The sequence below is a fragment of the Setaria italica genome, chromosome VI (assembly GCF_000263155.2).
Source record: "Setaria italica strain Yugu1 chromosome VI, Setaria_italica_v2.0, whole genome shotgun sequence".
Classification (NCBI taxonomy): Eukaryota; Viridiplantae; Streptophyta; class Magnoliopsida; order Poales; family Poaceae; genus Setaria; species Setaria italica.
In genome coordinates, this window is record NC_028455.1 from 10,241,777 (window position 1) to 10,254,877 (window position 13,101).

The 13,101-nt window shown below is 47.9% G+C and overlaps 3 protein-coding genes across 3 annotated transcripts; 2 read left to right on the forward strand and 1 right to left on the reverse strand.

Annotated features, from left to right (window-relative positions):
- Positions 1–6,038: 6,038 nt before the first annotated feature.
- Positions 6,039–6,845, forward strand: LOC105914558. Its single transcript, XM_012846793.1, has one exon. The coding sequence runs from the start codon at positions 6,039–6,041 to the stop codon at positions 6,843–6,845; it is 807 nt and encodes a 268-aa protein (XP_012702247.1).
- A 522-nt stretch (positions 6,846–7,367) lies between these two features.
- On the forward strand, positions 7,368–9,820 carry LOC101784907 (aspartate carbamoyltransferase, chloroplastic). The gene is made up of 4 exons (XM_022827385.1): positions 7,368–7,848; positions 8,402–8,541; positions 9,216–9,389; positions 9,503–9,820. The coding sequence occupies exons 1-4, from the start codon at positions 7,410–7,412 to the stop codon at positions 9,803–9,805; spliced, it is 1,056 nt and encodes a 351-aa protein (XP_022683120.1). The 5' UTR covers positions 7,368–7,409; the 3' UTR covers positions 9,806–9,820.
- A 941-nt stretch (positions 9,821–10,761) lies between these two features.
- Positions 10,762–12,167, reverse strand: LOC101752743 (transcription factor MYB36). Its single transcript, XM_004973040.3, has 3 exons — positions 11,943–12,167; positions 11,699–11,828; positions 10,762–11,599 (listed from the first exon to the last, which is right to left on the reverse strand). Exons 1-3 carry the CDS (start codon positions 12,076–12,078, stop codon positions 10,957–10,959), a joined length of 909 nt encoding a protein of 302 aa, XP_004973097.1. The 5' UTR covers positions 12,079–12,167; the 3' UTR covers positions 10,762–10,956.
- Between the last annotated feature and the right edge of the window lie 934 nt (positions 12,168–13,101).

Below are 13,101 nucleotides of genomic sequence, written 5' to 3' on the forward strand. Positions count from 1 at the left end.
TTTAAAATTGTTATCTATCTCGATAGCTTGAGGATGACAACGAGTATGATTGAGTTGTATCTCAAGGATAATGCTTAAAGCTGACTTTTGAGTTCGATAATTTTGTAAACATTATTTAGAGGTACCAAATCATCCTTATTTTGGTGCAATAATAATTAAGTAGCTGACCACTTCAACAAATCTTTCTTGGAAGAAGGGAGGAATGCCATGGAATTTTACGTACTTCTCCCCCTAAGATGCATACATATTGGATGATCATGTGTCTCCACCAAAATATAACACATATAGCTTCAGTGTAAACTAGATGAGAAGAAAATGACCACGTGAGATCTTTTTTATCTTTGCAAATTTTATCGCTATCAGAGTATCAGGATTTAATTTATGTTGCAAATAAAAGGGATCTGGAAATTACTTTTATCTAGTAGTGGAAGTTTTACATGAAACTTCTAAAGCCGTATTGTTACGTGGAAAATCCATGTGACAAATATAATTTCATAGACTAATTTCTAAAACCATATTGTTATGTGAAAAATTCATGTGACAAATATAATCACAAAAACGTAGAGCCACTACAATCTATAATCTATGGCACTTTTGGGTTAAACCGCTATAATAATTTAGTGTCATAAATTCACGATGATATTGTAAGATTTATGATAGAGAATCTTCTTCATCGCCGGTTTTAATCAAAGACGAAAATCACATATTATTTTATTGTGACAAATAATTAGCTATCCTTGATGAAATCAGTTGTCATCGATCACACTTACTAAAATTAAATCACAAATCTTGCAGTCATAAGGTGCACGTCTAATGGAGAGGTTAATGAAGGTGGATTGGTGGAAAGTTGTTGCACGGGTATTTAGGGCTGCATATTCCGCAAATGTATTGTGAAATTTTGAAGAAAAACAAAACATAGAAATACAATTTCTAATAAAAAAAAGCGAATGTGACGTTAAGCAACGAACGGAAGGTACTGGTTGATTTCTTTGCAAAAATTGATGAAAGAATGGTGAAATTATGCTAATCATCTTTCCATCAGCACTCACCACTCTTGTTGCATCAAAAGTTATACATGAATCATGACAGTGCACCAAGAGGATTGGTCAGAATACGCCTAAGATCCCGTTCGTTTTCCTCAGAACCAGGGGCGGACCCACAGGGTATGCCGGGTGGGCCATGGCATACCCTGGTCCCTGGGGCCCAGCTATACGCTGGTATGGGGTATACGCCTGGACTTCTTGAAAAGTTTTTCACCTCCAAAATCTGATCCCCTAGATCCCATCTGTTTCTGGTCACCGGTTAGGGAGGATCCAAAAACTCCACGTGGCAATGCCCAGCTCCCGCAGCCGCAGGACCCGGTAGATCCGTGCTTGCGCCGTCTCCGACCTGTTCCCAGCCTCGTTCCGAGCGGATTCGAATGGCCCTGTTTCAAAGCCTTGGCTGAATTGGAACAGTCGTTCAGTTTAGGCTAGCTCGAAAACTACACAGGACTGGAACGGCCTTTCCACTCCTCCCACAGTCCACAAGCAAGCTACACCCAGCACCCTCCGGAACTTATCCAGTCGGCTTCTTCACCGAGCGAGCTCTCCAACCTGCCGGCCAAATCCGCCACCTCGGCTCCACCATCTTGAAATCATTGCTGCACACGCCTGCCTGTGTGGCGGAACCGCCCTAATTAACTTAGCTAAAGCACAATTAAGTCACCTGACATGCGCTCTTATGCTTTAATCAAGTTAACTCGGCAGTCCGTCGGATTTCATCCGATAAAACAACTAATCAGAACCGAGAAAAGCATAGCTCACATGAAGGTGAGTGGTTCCAGAGAATACAACAGATCATCCAACTTAAACAAGTACATCAATTTATTACAACACAGGTTCGAAAATCAAAGTTTTACAGAGTTCATAAGCAGCGGAAAAGATAAACCAGCGGAAGCTAGTGCCGGGGTCGGATATCACGGATGAGGCCGATCCTGACATCACCGGTCCCTATCCTCGCCGTTCGAGGAGGGATCCCACTCGACCGTTCACCCAGGCGGGAGCTAGGGAGGCCAAGTGCCAACAGCAGCAAACTCAGAAGTTTCAACACCGCCTAAAAGATGTGCCACAAGCAAGGCTGAGCAACTATGCTCAACAAGACTTAACCGACCGATAAGACCTACTCCACCAACCTCTAGACATGCAAGGCTTTTTGGCTGAGGGGTTTGTTTTGCCAAAAGTGACTACAGCAGGTCCTTACTTTCAATATTTTAGCTTCTAGTTCTAGGTTCATTTACCAAACTAAGTTAGCAACTATACTAAACAAGCAAAAGTTCCCAAGCAATTTATGACAAGAAACATATTACATCATTATCAAGTTCCATTCTTACTCAGTGCAGCATAGCGATCAAGCAGTCCCAAACTGTGAGAGGTAGACGAATTGATTCGAATTTCTTAACCATGCATGACGAACCTAATCTCACGACATCTACGCACCACAAAGGTCGCTTCATTTGTCAGCCGTCCCCATCAATTTCCAGGCGCGCGTCAGGTCCAAACTTTCCTTGGCATGTAATGCTCCACAGTCCCGACCTCTTGCCGTACTGTGACCGCACTTGCACCCACAGGATGCACCATGGGAACCTCGTTCCAAGGACAGCAGGGGTATAAGCCACGCCCTAGTTCAATCAGGTACTAGGCTTCCCCATCCCATACTAGGTATGAGATTAGTACTTTCAAACACTTGATCATGAACGCCAACACTTTTCGACCTTAACCAATTTCATGTAGACAGACGGGGCAATCCACCGACCACCAAAATAGTTCATAGAGCTCTGCCCCCGTCCATCGTCCTTATAGTTGTGACAAAAATAAGAGCAAACAACTCCTACAACTCGCGAGTGACTGGAAATCACTCGACTTTTACCGAGTCCTGTTTAAGCATTGCAACTACTCAGCCTATCATACTAGTATTCAGATCAAAAGGGATCTAAGTCATGCATCTATGGTTCCAAACAACTCCTGAACGTAAATGCACATACATACAACAGAAGGCATGCGCAAGTTTAGAAAGATTGGGTGATGCTCCGGGACTTGTCTTCGAGCGGGGTGGAAGCGAACTGATCTTTGGCGCTCTCGGCTTCAGCTCCTGCAGGCGGTAGCTCGGCTACAACTCCGTCTTCTGGCACCGGATGCAGCTCGTACGTGCCGTCAGCGAGGTTTAGCTCTACACGAAATGCAAATGCAAGGGTTAAACACTTAGACAGTTATTTCAACAACACTTGCAAGATTTAGCCTAGATACTGTAGCAAAACTACATGAAAGGTGTGAAACCCATTTTATTGGATTCTACTCAGAAAGAGGATTCCAACCCAAGTGATTTCACATTTTTTTGATTTTTTTCTCAATTTAAGATGAATTTCCCAAGCTTCTGTTGATTAAGAAGATAAAATAGTCGATTGGTAAAACTTACGATCTGACCCTTAGACCTAAGGAATAACTGTACCGAGGTCCTCAGACTTAACACAGAGAAGTCCCCGAAATTTTATACAGATACCCTCGGTCTAAAGAAAAGGATACAGCCGAGCCCTCGAGCGAGGCGGACAGGGTTCGGGCGAAACAGATAGGGTCGGACGAAACGGACAGGGGTCAAGCGAGATGGACAGGGGTTGGCAGCTTACTTTTGGTCCAACTTACGAAGTCTTGGGGGTCAGGAAGAAGCAAGCTCAGGCGGAACGTCGAAGGGCGTTTAAGGTTCAGGCGGCGGCGAGGTCCGGTGGTGCTCCGGCGGCGGTGGTGCTTCTTGTGGACAACAAGCAAGCTCTAGCACAGCGCGAAGGAAGGCGAAACGGCTGGTGGGGTTGGCAAGGCACGGCGTTGGGCGGAAGGGGAGCTCCACAGAGAGCTCAGATGGTGGCACTTGCGCGTGAAGCAGAGGAGTGTGCGGCGACGAGGGCGAAGGAGATGAAACCACACAATCAGTGCGGCAAGGGCAAATATGGCGAAGGGAACTCCGGTAAGAGGCTCTAGTACCCCTTTTATAGCTGCGCGGAAGTGAACGAGCTCGAGCGGTGCGAGGATAAGATCGAGGAAGAAGGAGTGCTCTACCTCCGCGGTGATTGGTGGGCATCTGCATTGGCCGGTGAAGCGGAGCTCCAGAGACAGGATCTTACGACATTGGGCAAGGAAGACAGCGCTAGGCAAGCGTGGTTTTGCCGGGCGGAAGGATTGGCGAGGTCAAGCGCGTGCCTGGTCGCGTCAAGCACCGGATTGGTTACGGCAACTCGGTGCGGGCTCTGCAGGCGAGGTGACAGGGCGAGCGATGCGGTGCGAGCATGCGCGGACTAGCGGCTCTGCCGTGGCACACGGCTAGCGAGGCGAGGGAAAAGGAGTTGTCACTGCCTGCGCGGTGGTTGGTGAAGGCGGTATCGTTGCGGGGCGCGCGCGCGAGCAGCGCGACTGAGGTATGACGGAAGGGTCGGAAGGCGTTGGGGCGTGCGGCCGGGGATCCGGGTGAGGCGATGCGCACGGGAGGCGAGGCGGTATTGGCGCGGCAGCGGCCAATCTTCGATCGCAGCGGTGGCAAGGCGCCTGGCACAGCTGGCGAGGTCTCAGGCGAGACGAGACGGGGCGGAAAAGTCTGCAGGGTGCTTCTGCGCGCGATTGGGAAAGAGGCGCGCTGATCCATCTTGTCGCGGCCGGTGACTAGGTGAGGCGGCGCTCGTCGGTGCGGTCACGCCACGCGGCGGCGGGGCTCTGAAACGAGGCGCACGTGCGCTCTGGCGCTCTTTGTCCGATAGATCCGCGGGATCCTTTTCTAGGTCCATCTTCCAGCCTCTTGATCTCCCGATTTCCGAACTACACCACTTTGACTCCCATAAGAAGAGTTGTAGTACTCAGGCCAAGGCCCAACTCTTGTAATCGGACCGAGTTTAAAAACGCAGTGGATTTGGGGATCCAAAGCTCCAAAGTTTGGAGGAACACTGGTTTCGGAACTTAGAGAAAAATGGCGGTTTGCTGGGTTTCAGGGGTCGGGGCTGATTTGAACTGCAGATTTGGGAATCTTCGGAGGCGAATTGGATTAAGGTCCAATTAACAAAGTTAAAGCAGGGACTTCGTTCTCCAACTTCTAAAAAGGGATTTCTTGACGTTCAGCTCAACTTACCAAAGATAAACCCTCCCTAAGGTGCCAGGTTGGGCTGAAAACCAGACTTAGCCGGTATAGCTCAAGAAAGGCCGAGTCAACCATATTAGGGGACTTATCTTAAGATTAAATTCGGTTGGGTTAATCTAGGTTGTTACAGTCTGACATCCTCCTCTACCCCCTCGACCACCTCTTGTCACCGCCTTGGCTCTTGGCATCGGGGATTCAATCCCCCCACGGCCGCGATTGCCGCCAGCCCCAACCTCGGGCGCCGCCGGTGAAGACCACCTCCCTGGCCTCCTCATCCCCAACAAGCTACCAAAACAGCATTGTGGTGTGCTTCGCCTTGGTCGTGTTGGTGCCATCCGCCTCGCCGGATTCCTTGCCGTCGGTGAGGAATCGCCGGTCAAAATCGGCGGTGACCGGCTTGACCCGGCCTATGTTGGGTTGACCCCAGGCTATTAGGTTTACGCTCTATATCTTATCCATTCGAACACAATTTTTTGATGAATGGAATGATTCAAGAAGAGGATTAGAACCAAACCAGAATTGAGTGAAAGAACATGATTCACTTGATCCATTCCCTGAACGGTTCCTAGGCAGGAAACAATCCTCTGTAACCGAACGAGCCCTAAATGGATATGCTTGTAATTGTAGAGTACTAAGTTAGAAAGCTGCGAAAATTACAAAGCTCTCAAGAAAATTATTCTTGATGATTCCTGGACACACCCCATCAGGTTGACCACGACCCACAATGACCACAAGTCCACAACCTAGACGAAAATACACAACGAGCAAAATCTAGCGAGCTCCCGCCGCTCGTCAGGTATAGATGGCCAAATGGGCGGCCCGGATCGGCCTAGCACGAGCACGGTTTGCCCCGGCACAGTAAAAGTGCTGAGCCATGCCGGCCCATGTGCCAAGAAGCGGCCCAGGCATGGCCCACTGCCTTCTTAGGTGGGCCGTGCCGGCACACTGGCCCAACGGACCTTAACGGCCTTGCCGTGCTTGTGCTAGCCCACGGGCACGACATTCACCCTTCCTCTGCTCATACACTCGTGGTGCCTGTCATCGCCGAGTCCGACAGCCCCGACGACTTCGACCACCTCGTCACCAGGGCGCCCAAGGACCTTTCCCAGATCCGCCCACTCGTGCCGCAGCTCCAAGCGCCGGGGGACGACAGGGCGTTCGCGCTCGCCGCCGTGCAGGCAACTGTCTTCCCTGGCCGCGGCCTCTGCCTTGATGTCTCAGTCCACCATGCTGCCTACAATGGCGCGCCTCGCCCCTCCTCCGCTGCCTCCACCTCAGCAGTAGTAGGAGGACCAAACACCGATGGTGATGGCGTCATTCCTGCTGCCGCGCCACCAGATCGACCGCATCAAGGAGGGTGCGATGAAGCAGGGGCCGGCAGGTACGGAGCAGGGGCTGTAGAGGGCGCGAGGGGCCGGGGAGGCGGCGGAGGGCGCGAGGGGCCGGCGAGGGAGGCGACGGAGGAGGTAGCAGAGGGCGCAGGAGAGGCGGTGGAGGGTGTGGGGGAGGCGGTGGAGGGCCGCGGGAAAAGCGGCGACCGGCGGGGCGGCGAAGGAATGGAGGACAGGAAGGAAGGGTTTGGGGTGGGGGATTTTTATATGCGAGCTGAGTGGGCCTTAACAGGCTGGGCCGCCCACTTAATCTCGACGGGTCAAATGGGCCAAGCCGTGACGGGCCAGCACGTGGGTTGAGGCAGCGGCCCAGGCACGGCTCGTGGTGTGGGCCGAGCCAGCACGGGCATGATGGTCGCCGGGGCGGGCTGTGCTTGGATCGGGCCAAAATCCCGTGCCGTGGGCCAGCCCACGACCCATGGGCCATATGGTCAACTATGGGGGTGTTTAGATACGAGGTGCTAAACTTTAGTAGGGTCATATCGGATGTTCGGATGCTAATTGGAAAGACTAAGCATGAGTTAATTACAAAACTAATTGCACAGATGGAGTCTAATTCGCGAGACGAATCTATTAAGGCTAATTAATCCATCATTAGCAAATGGTTACTGTAACACCACATTATCAAATCGTGGACTAATTAGACTTAATAGATTCGTCTTGTGAATTAGACTCCATCTATACAATTAATTTTATAATTAGACTATGTTTAATATTCCTAATTAATATCAAACATTCGATGCGGATGTGTGGTTTACCAACGTGTTCCCAAACACCCCTATACCGTCAGGTCGTCACTCCCTGCTCCACCCAAAGTGGCAAAACCCTAAACCCTCCCCACCTCCCTCCCGCCGCCCCTCGCCGATGGCCGCCGCCGCGCGCGCCGCCCTCCCGCGCCCCTACATCCCCTTCTCTCCCTCCACCCGCCGCAACCCCCGCCTCTCGCTCGCGCCCTCCCCCATCCCTTGCCTCCGCGGCGGCGCCGCCGCCACCGCCACCGCGGCCCTTCCGCAGCAGCAGGTCACCACGCGCCTGAGCGACGTGATAGAGGCGCAGCAGTTCGACCGGGACGCGCTGAACGAGATCTTCGAGGTGGCGCGGGAGATGGAGGCCGTGGAGCGTGGCTCCCACGGCGCCCCCAGCCGCGTCCTCGAGGGCTACCTCATGGCCACGCTCTTCTACGAGCCCTCCACGCGCACGCGCCTCTCCTTCGAGGCCGCCATGCGGAGGCTCGGCGGGGAGGTGCTCACCACCGAGAACGCGCGCGAGTTCTCCTCGGCCGCCAAGGGGGAGACGCTCGAAGGTGAGCTTTCAGCTGGCTGTGAGAATCTGGGGAGGTTTTGAGCTGCTGAGGGAGTGGTTGGAGTGGGAAGGTCGGTGCTCCATTAAAAATGGGAGAAATTTTGGGTGCCGTTGAGAATAGAAGTTGGCTGAGCGTAAGCGGGTAGACGAGGAAACGGGCATCTCACTTGCCGCTGGTCAACTGTTGTCACTTTTCTATTTCCCCCTAAATTTCAATTCTGAAGTAGTGAAATTTGAAATAGACTGGAAAACTATTGCCAATTTCTGATTTCCCCTAAATTTCAAATTTTAATCAGTGAAATTTTAAATGGAGTTATATTCTGGTTACCTATTGCCAGTTTTGGATTAACCCCTAAATTTCAATTCCGAATTAGTCAAATTTGCAGTGGATTTGATTAAAGATAAAAGAAAAGATTGCAGCAGGGACACGGATTGACATTTCTTTCTATATAATTGTTATTAAATCAATTCTTAAGTTTACTATTCATATCCACTTTTACCACTTTCTGTTTCTTCTTGAGCGAGGTTACCAACCATGTCCATCCATGCTGCAGATACCATAAGGACTGTTGAGGGTTATTCTGATATTATTGTTCTGAGACATTTTGAAAGTGGTGCTGCAAGGAGAGCAGCCGACACTGCGGACATTCCAATTATTAACGCAGGGGATGGGCCAGGGCAACACCCAACCCAGGTAAATATTCATCCGCGGAGGACAGCTTCTGACTCCTGAGACAATGAGTCAATGACTTTTGAGTTTTTATATCGGTTCAAGAGCTAAAAAAATGCACTGTAGGTCTAGTCTTAGTTGGGATGTCGCAAAGTTGTTCACAGGCAAGAAGTACTGTTTGATGGCCAGTTTTGTAGTTTCAGCACTTTGGGAGGTTAAAAAAGATAGGGATGTGCACTTGTACTTGAGGATGGACGCTTATGCAAATGCTTAGCTTGGATATTCTTGTAGAATTTTCTTCACATTGTTTCTGCCTGTCTTTCTGGACCTGTCTGATGGGTCATTTAATACTTGATGTGTGATTGTAGCATTGGAATAATTTTTTTTAATGACCACAAAAGAATAAACCATTTCTAGATCTCTTCTGAACAGGTCATATAATGGCATATACTTTGTACTGTTTATTTATAAATTGACTATGACTATGACTTTGTACTTTGTGGTCATAACTCATAACCCAAGGTTCATTTGGAATACCTCTGTATCTGCTGCATCTTGTTGACAAGTCAAATCAGGTCATACTCATTGGAGTGTACTTTTTTTATATAACAACCTGCTAAACTACCTTTTACGTTGCATCTACCTTTCGGTTTTAGAATCTTGTTTTATCATTTTTAATTGGTAATTTCATTCTTCAGGCTTTGTTGGATGTGTACACAATAAAGAGAGAAATTGGCACACTAGATGGAATTAAACTTGGTTTGGTTGGTGACCTTGCTAATGGGAGGACAGTTCGTTCTCTGGCTTATCTGATTGCTAAATACCAGAACATTAAGATATACTTTGTATCTCCAGATGTTGTTAAAATGAAGGTATGGCAACTGCTCTTGTCAACAAATACCATTGACTTTTGTTTCCTTTATCCTCTATTTTATTCATATATATGAAATAGATGAAATGGTATCTGTTTTCCTTTTGTTCAAAGGATGACATCAAGGACTACTTAAATTCCAAAGGTGTTGAATGGGAAGAAAGTTCAGATTTGTTGGAGGTGGCATCCAAGTGTGATGTTATTTATCAAACACGTATTCAAAAAGAAAGATTTGGTGAGAGGATTGATCTTTATGAAGCTGCTCGTGGTAAGTACATTGTGGATAAGAAGGTGCTAAATGTCCTGCCGAAGCATGCTGTGATCATGCATCCCCTTCCAAGGCTTGATGAGGTTAGCAATTTTCACTGTATTCATTGTTTTTCTATCATAGTGGTCTCTGTCCCCATTGAGTTTTAATTAATTGTGTCTTGACATTAGGAACTAACTGCGGGAGTTGACTTTGTTCAGTTGCTACTATGCCGTATTGCGTTAACATTTCACAATTTCATCTAGTATTTCAAGTGCTAGCACTTCACAGTTATGATAATAATCTTGCTTACACTTTTAGTTTTTTTTTTTGTGTTTGTTAATGTTGCAAATGAGACCTTGTTGGGGTTAAAATGAGAGAAAAATGTTGAGGTAGTAATATAAAATATTCATGCGAAAGAAAGCAGGCAAGCATCAAGTATTAGATGACACAACTGGTTGAGGCTACAATTTTCCGAGCAATTTATTAGATTTTTGACACCTGCTTTTCCACATCAACTTTAAAACTAAATCCAGCATAGCACGTCACAGCGCAACTACCACAAACTGGCCCTTAGTGAAGCTGTGGATGGAAGTGCTAAAATTGTCTGTTTTGACTAGTAATAGTCACTGTACCAAATGAAATAGATTTGTCTAGGTAGTTGTTCAGTATCAGCTTTCTTTGAGTATGATGTTCGAATCATCCCAATACCTTAAACTCACTAAAATATTATTATACATCTAGATATATAGATATTATTATGCATCTAGATATTATTATGCATCTAGATATTTGTCTGTTTTGGCTTTTCTAGATATATAGATATTGTTATACATTTAGATATAGGGTATATCTAAGTGCATAACAAAGTTCATGAATCTAAAAAAGGCAAAACAATCCCATGTACTGTAACTGTGTTTAGACAGTAAACAAGTGTCATTGTCAGTTCTGATTGATGCCAGTTTCATATTGATGATTCTAACACCAATTCTTTTTTTTTCAGAAGCTATGAAACTGACAAAGTGTTCACGGTAGGCACCATTTCTTGTTTTCTCTATCAAAAGCAACCTAAACAATTTTGCCAACCTCACTTCTTCTATCAACATCACAGGTCCCTTTTCTGTTCTTTTGACAGAAAGAAGCCATATCATTTCTTAGAACCTGGCATTTTTTACATGCATTTATTTTATACCTTACATCTTACCACTAATTTCTTACAAGATGCTTAATCCAGTTTATGTAGATGTCACAAATCCAGAGCCAACTCTAGACAACTCCTATCACCTCTCTATCTTAATCCACAGCTTGTTCACTTCACTCTTCAAATGTCGTAAACAGATGTGTAGTCCTGGAACACTGCGTTTGCTTCCGGGGTGAAGTCCCAGGAACCCATAGGTAACTTCCCCTGGTCATAGCTCCACCAGTCCACATCCCCTTGCTGGACACCGCCGTCGACCGCACCGGCCTTCCCTCGGTTCCCCTCTCCATAGAGCAGCTCTTCAAGCTCAGCCTCCATGCTGATCACGTTCGAGTTCTCCGCGCTCGACGGCGAGCCGAGGCCGTCCATGGCAGCGCCCTCCAGCTGCGCATTCATCAGGTGCTCGTTCATGGAGCTGGACTGCCCTTGTTCAGCCACTGTCACACTGCTGCTGTTGCTGTTGAAGCTGTTGTTGCTCAGGGTGCCAGGCCACGCCATGGGGCTGTGGTGTGCGCCGAGCGGGTTCTGCAGCTCCTGCAGCTGCATGCAGAGCTGGATCCTCTCCATCGCCGACGCGCTCAGCGCCCGCTCACCGTCGTTCATGTTATCGGTGGACATCTCACTCGTGGCAGCGGCGGCGCTCTGGCGGTGGTGGGCGTCGCGGTCCTTGCGACGGCCGAGGAGCCTCTTCTTCAGCTTGGTGTTCCAGTAGTTCTTGACATCGTTGTCAGTCCTCCCCGGCAGCTGCGCGGCAATGATTGACCACCTGGCCATGTTGAGCACAGAGAATAATGGTTAGCATGGATGAGGTTCAGTCTAGTTGTAAAGAGAGAGGGAGTGGGTAACTGGGTCTGTGGTTCTGTACCTGCTCCCTATGCTAATGTAGAGGCTGCAGATGATGCTGTCCTCCTCGGGGGTGAAGTCCCCATGCTTGATGTTTGGCCTCAGGTAGTTTAGCCACCTCAGCCTGCAGCTCTTGCCACACCTCTTCAGCCCTGCAGTTTTCATGAACCATCAGTCACATGAAGACACAATAAATCAAACTGAACAGGAACTATGATGACATGGCTGAAAATGCATGGATGGGTGAGCAAGAGTTAGTTCATTACCTATCTTGTGTGGCAGCGCAATCCAGTTGCCCCCAGTGCCGTGCTCCTCGATGTAGTTCTTAAGCATTGCGTCCTCCTCCGGCGACCATGGCCCCTTCTTCACCGTCGCCTTGTCGCAGCAGGGTGCTCTCCCCATCTCCTCTCTTCCTCTGCTCTCTACTCCTGAGCTTGGGTCTCTCTCTGTCTACCTGTGTGTATGAGGTGTGTTGTGCGTGATGAGCTGCTGGTTTGCTCGTGGGGTGGTATGTGCCCAGGATTTATAGGAGCAGGCCAGATGACTTAAAAAAGTACGGATATGGTTTGACCTTGATGCTGACACAAGCTTTTGTTTCGGCGTACTTTGGAGAGTGCCTTTTGTTTCCCCGGCCACCCTATGCTACTTGTATATTGCCCTGCTATGCTGCAGAATGGTGTATTGCTATGATCTGTGCTTTGCTGAACTTCTGTGCCATGCATCCTGCTTTCTGAAACATGGATTGGTGTCTCAGCAACACTTTTTTAACTAACCATTTCAGCTGAATATATACTTAATATATTCTTCACTGCAATTATTTCTTCAAAAGATCAATTTAAATTATTTGAACAAGTTAGTTTGTTTTTTAGTTTCTTCACACGAAATGTTGCATTTTTCTTTCGAGAAATGGTAAAAACCGTATACTGGCAGAACTTCAAACTCTGTTCAATAGGAAACCTGTAGTAGGTGAATCAGTTATTTTGTTCTCAAATTGTACTACTGAGTTTCCAAATACATTAGGATTTACAATAGATGAGTGCACGAGCCACGATGAACAGTTAGTACTCTGCTGTCACCGTAGCTTGATGACCAATGCATAGAGATCAGCTTACGCTAGAACTAGGGTAGTGACTGGAGAGCCATGTAGAGGACGAAGCTGGTACACCACCTGTACGTTGAAACTGGGCTAACTGCTGTGAACATAGTTAATTACTTAATTTACGTAGGATTTAGGTTCTAGCTAGAATGGCGCCTTTACTGAATCAATGAAACGTGTCAACGGATAAGAGTGCAGTGCGACGCACAATTTCTACTTCTTGTCTTCATCCATCCATTAGAATCACTGTAATGGGATAACTATGACGGACAATGACATTGGGTTAATCATTGGATATGATGAAACCAGGGCTCAAGCAGAGGTCCCAA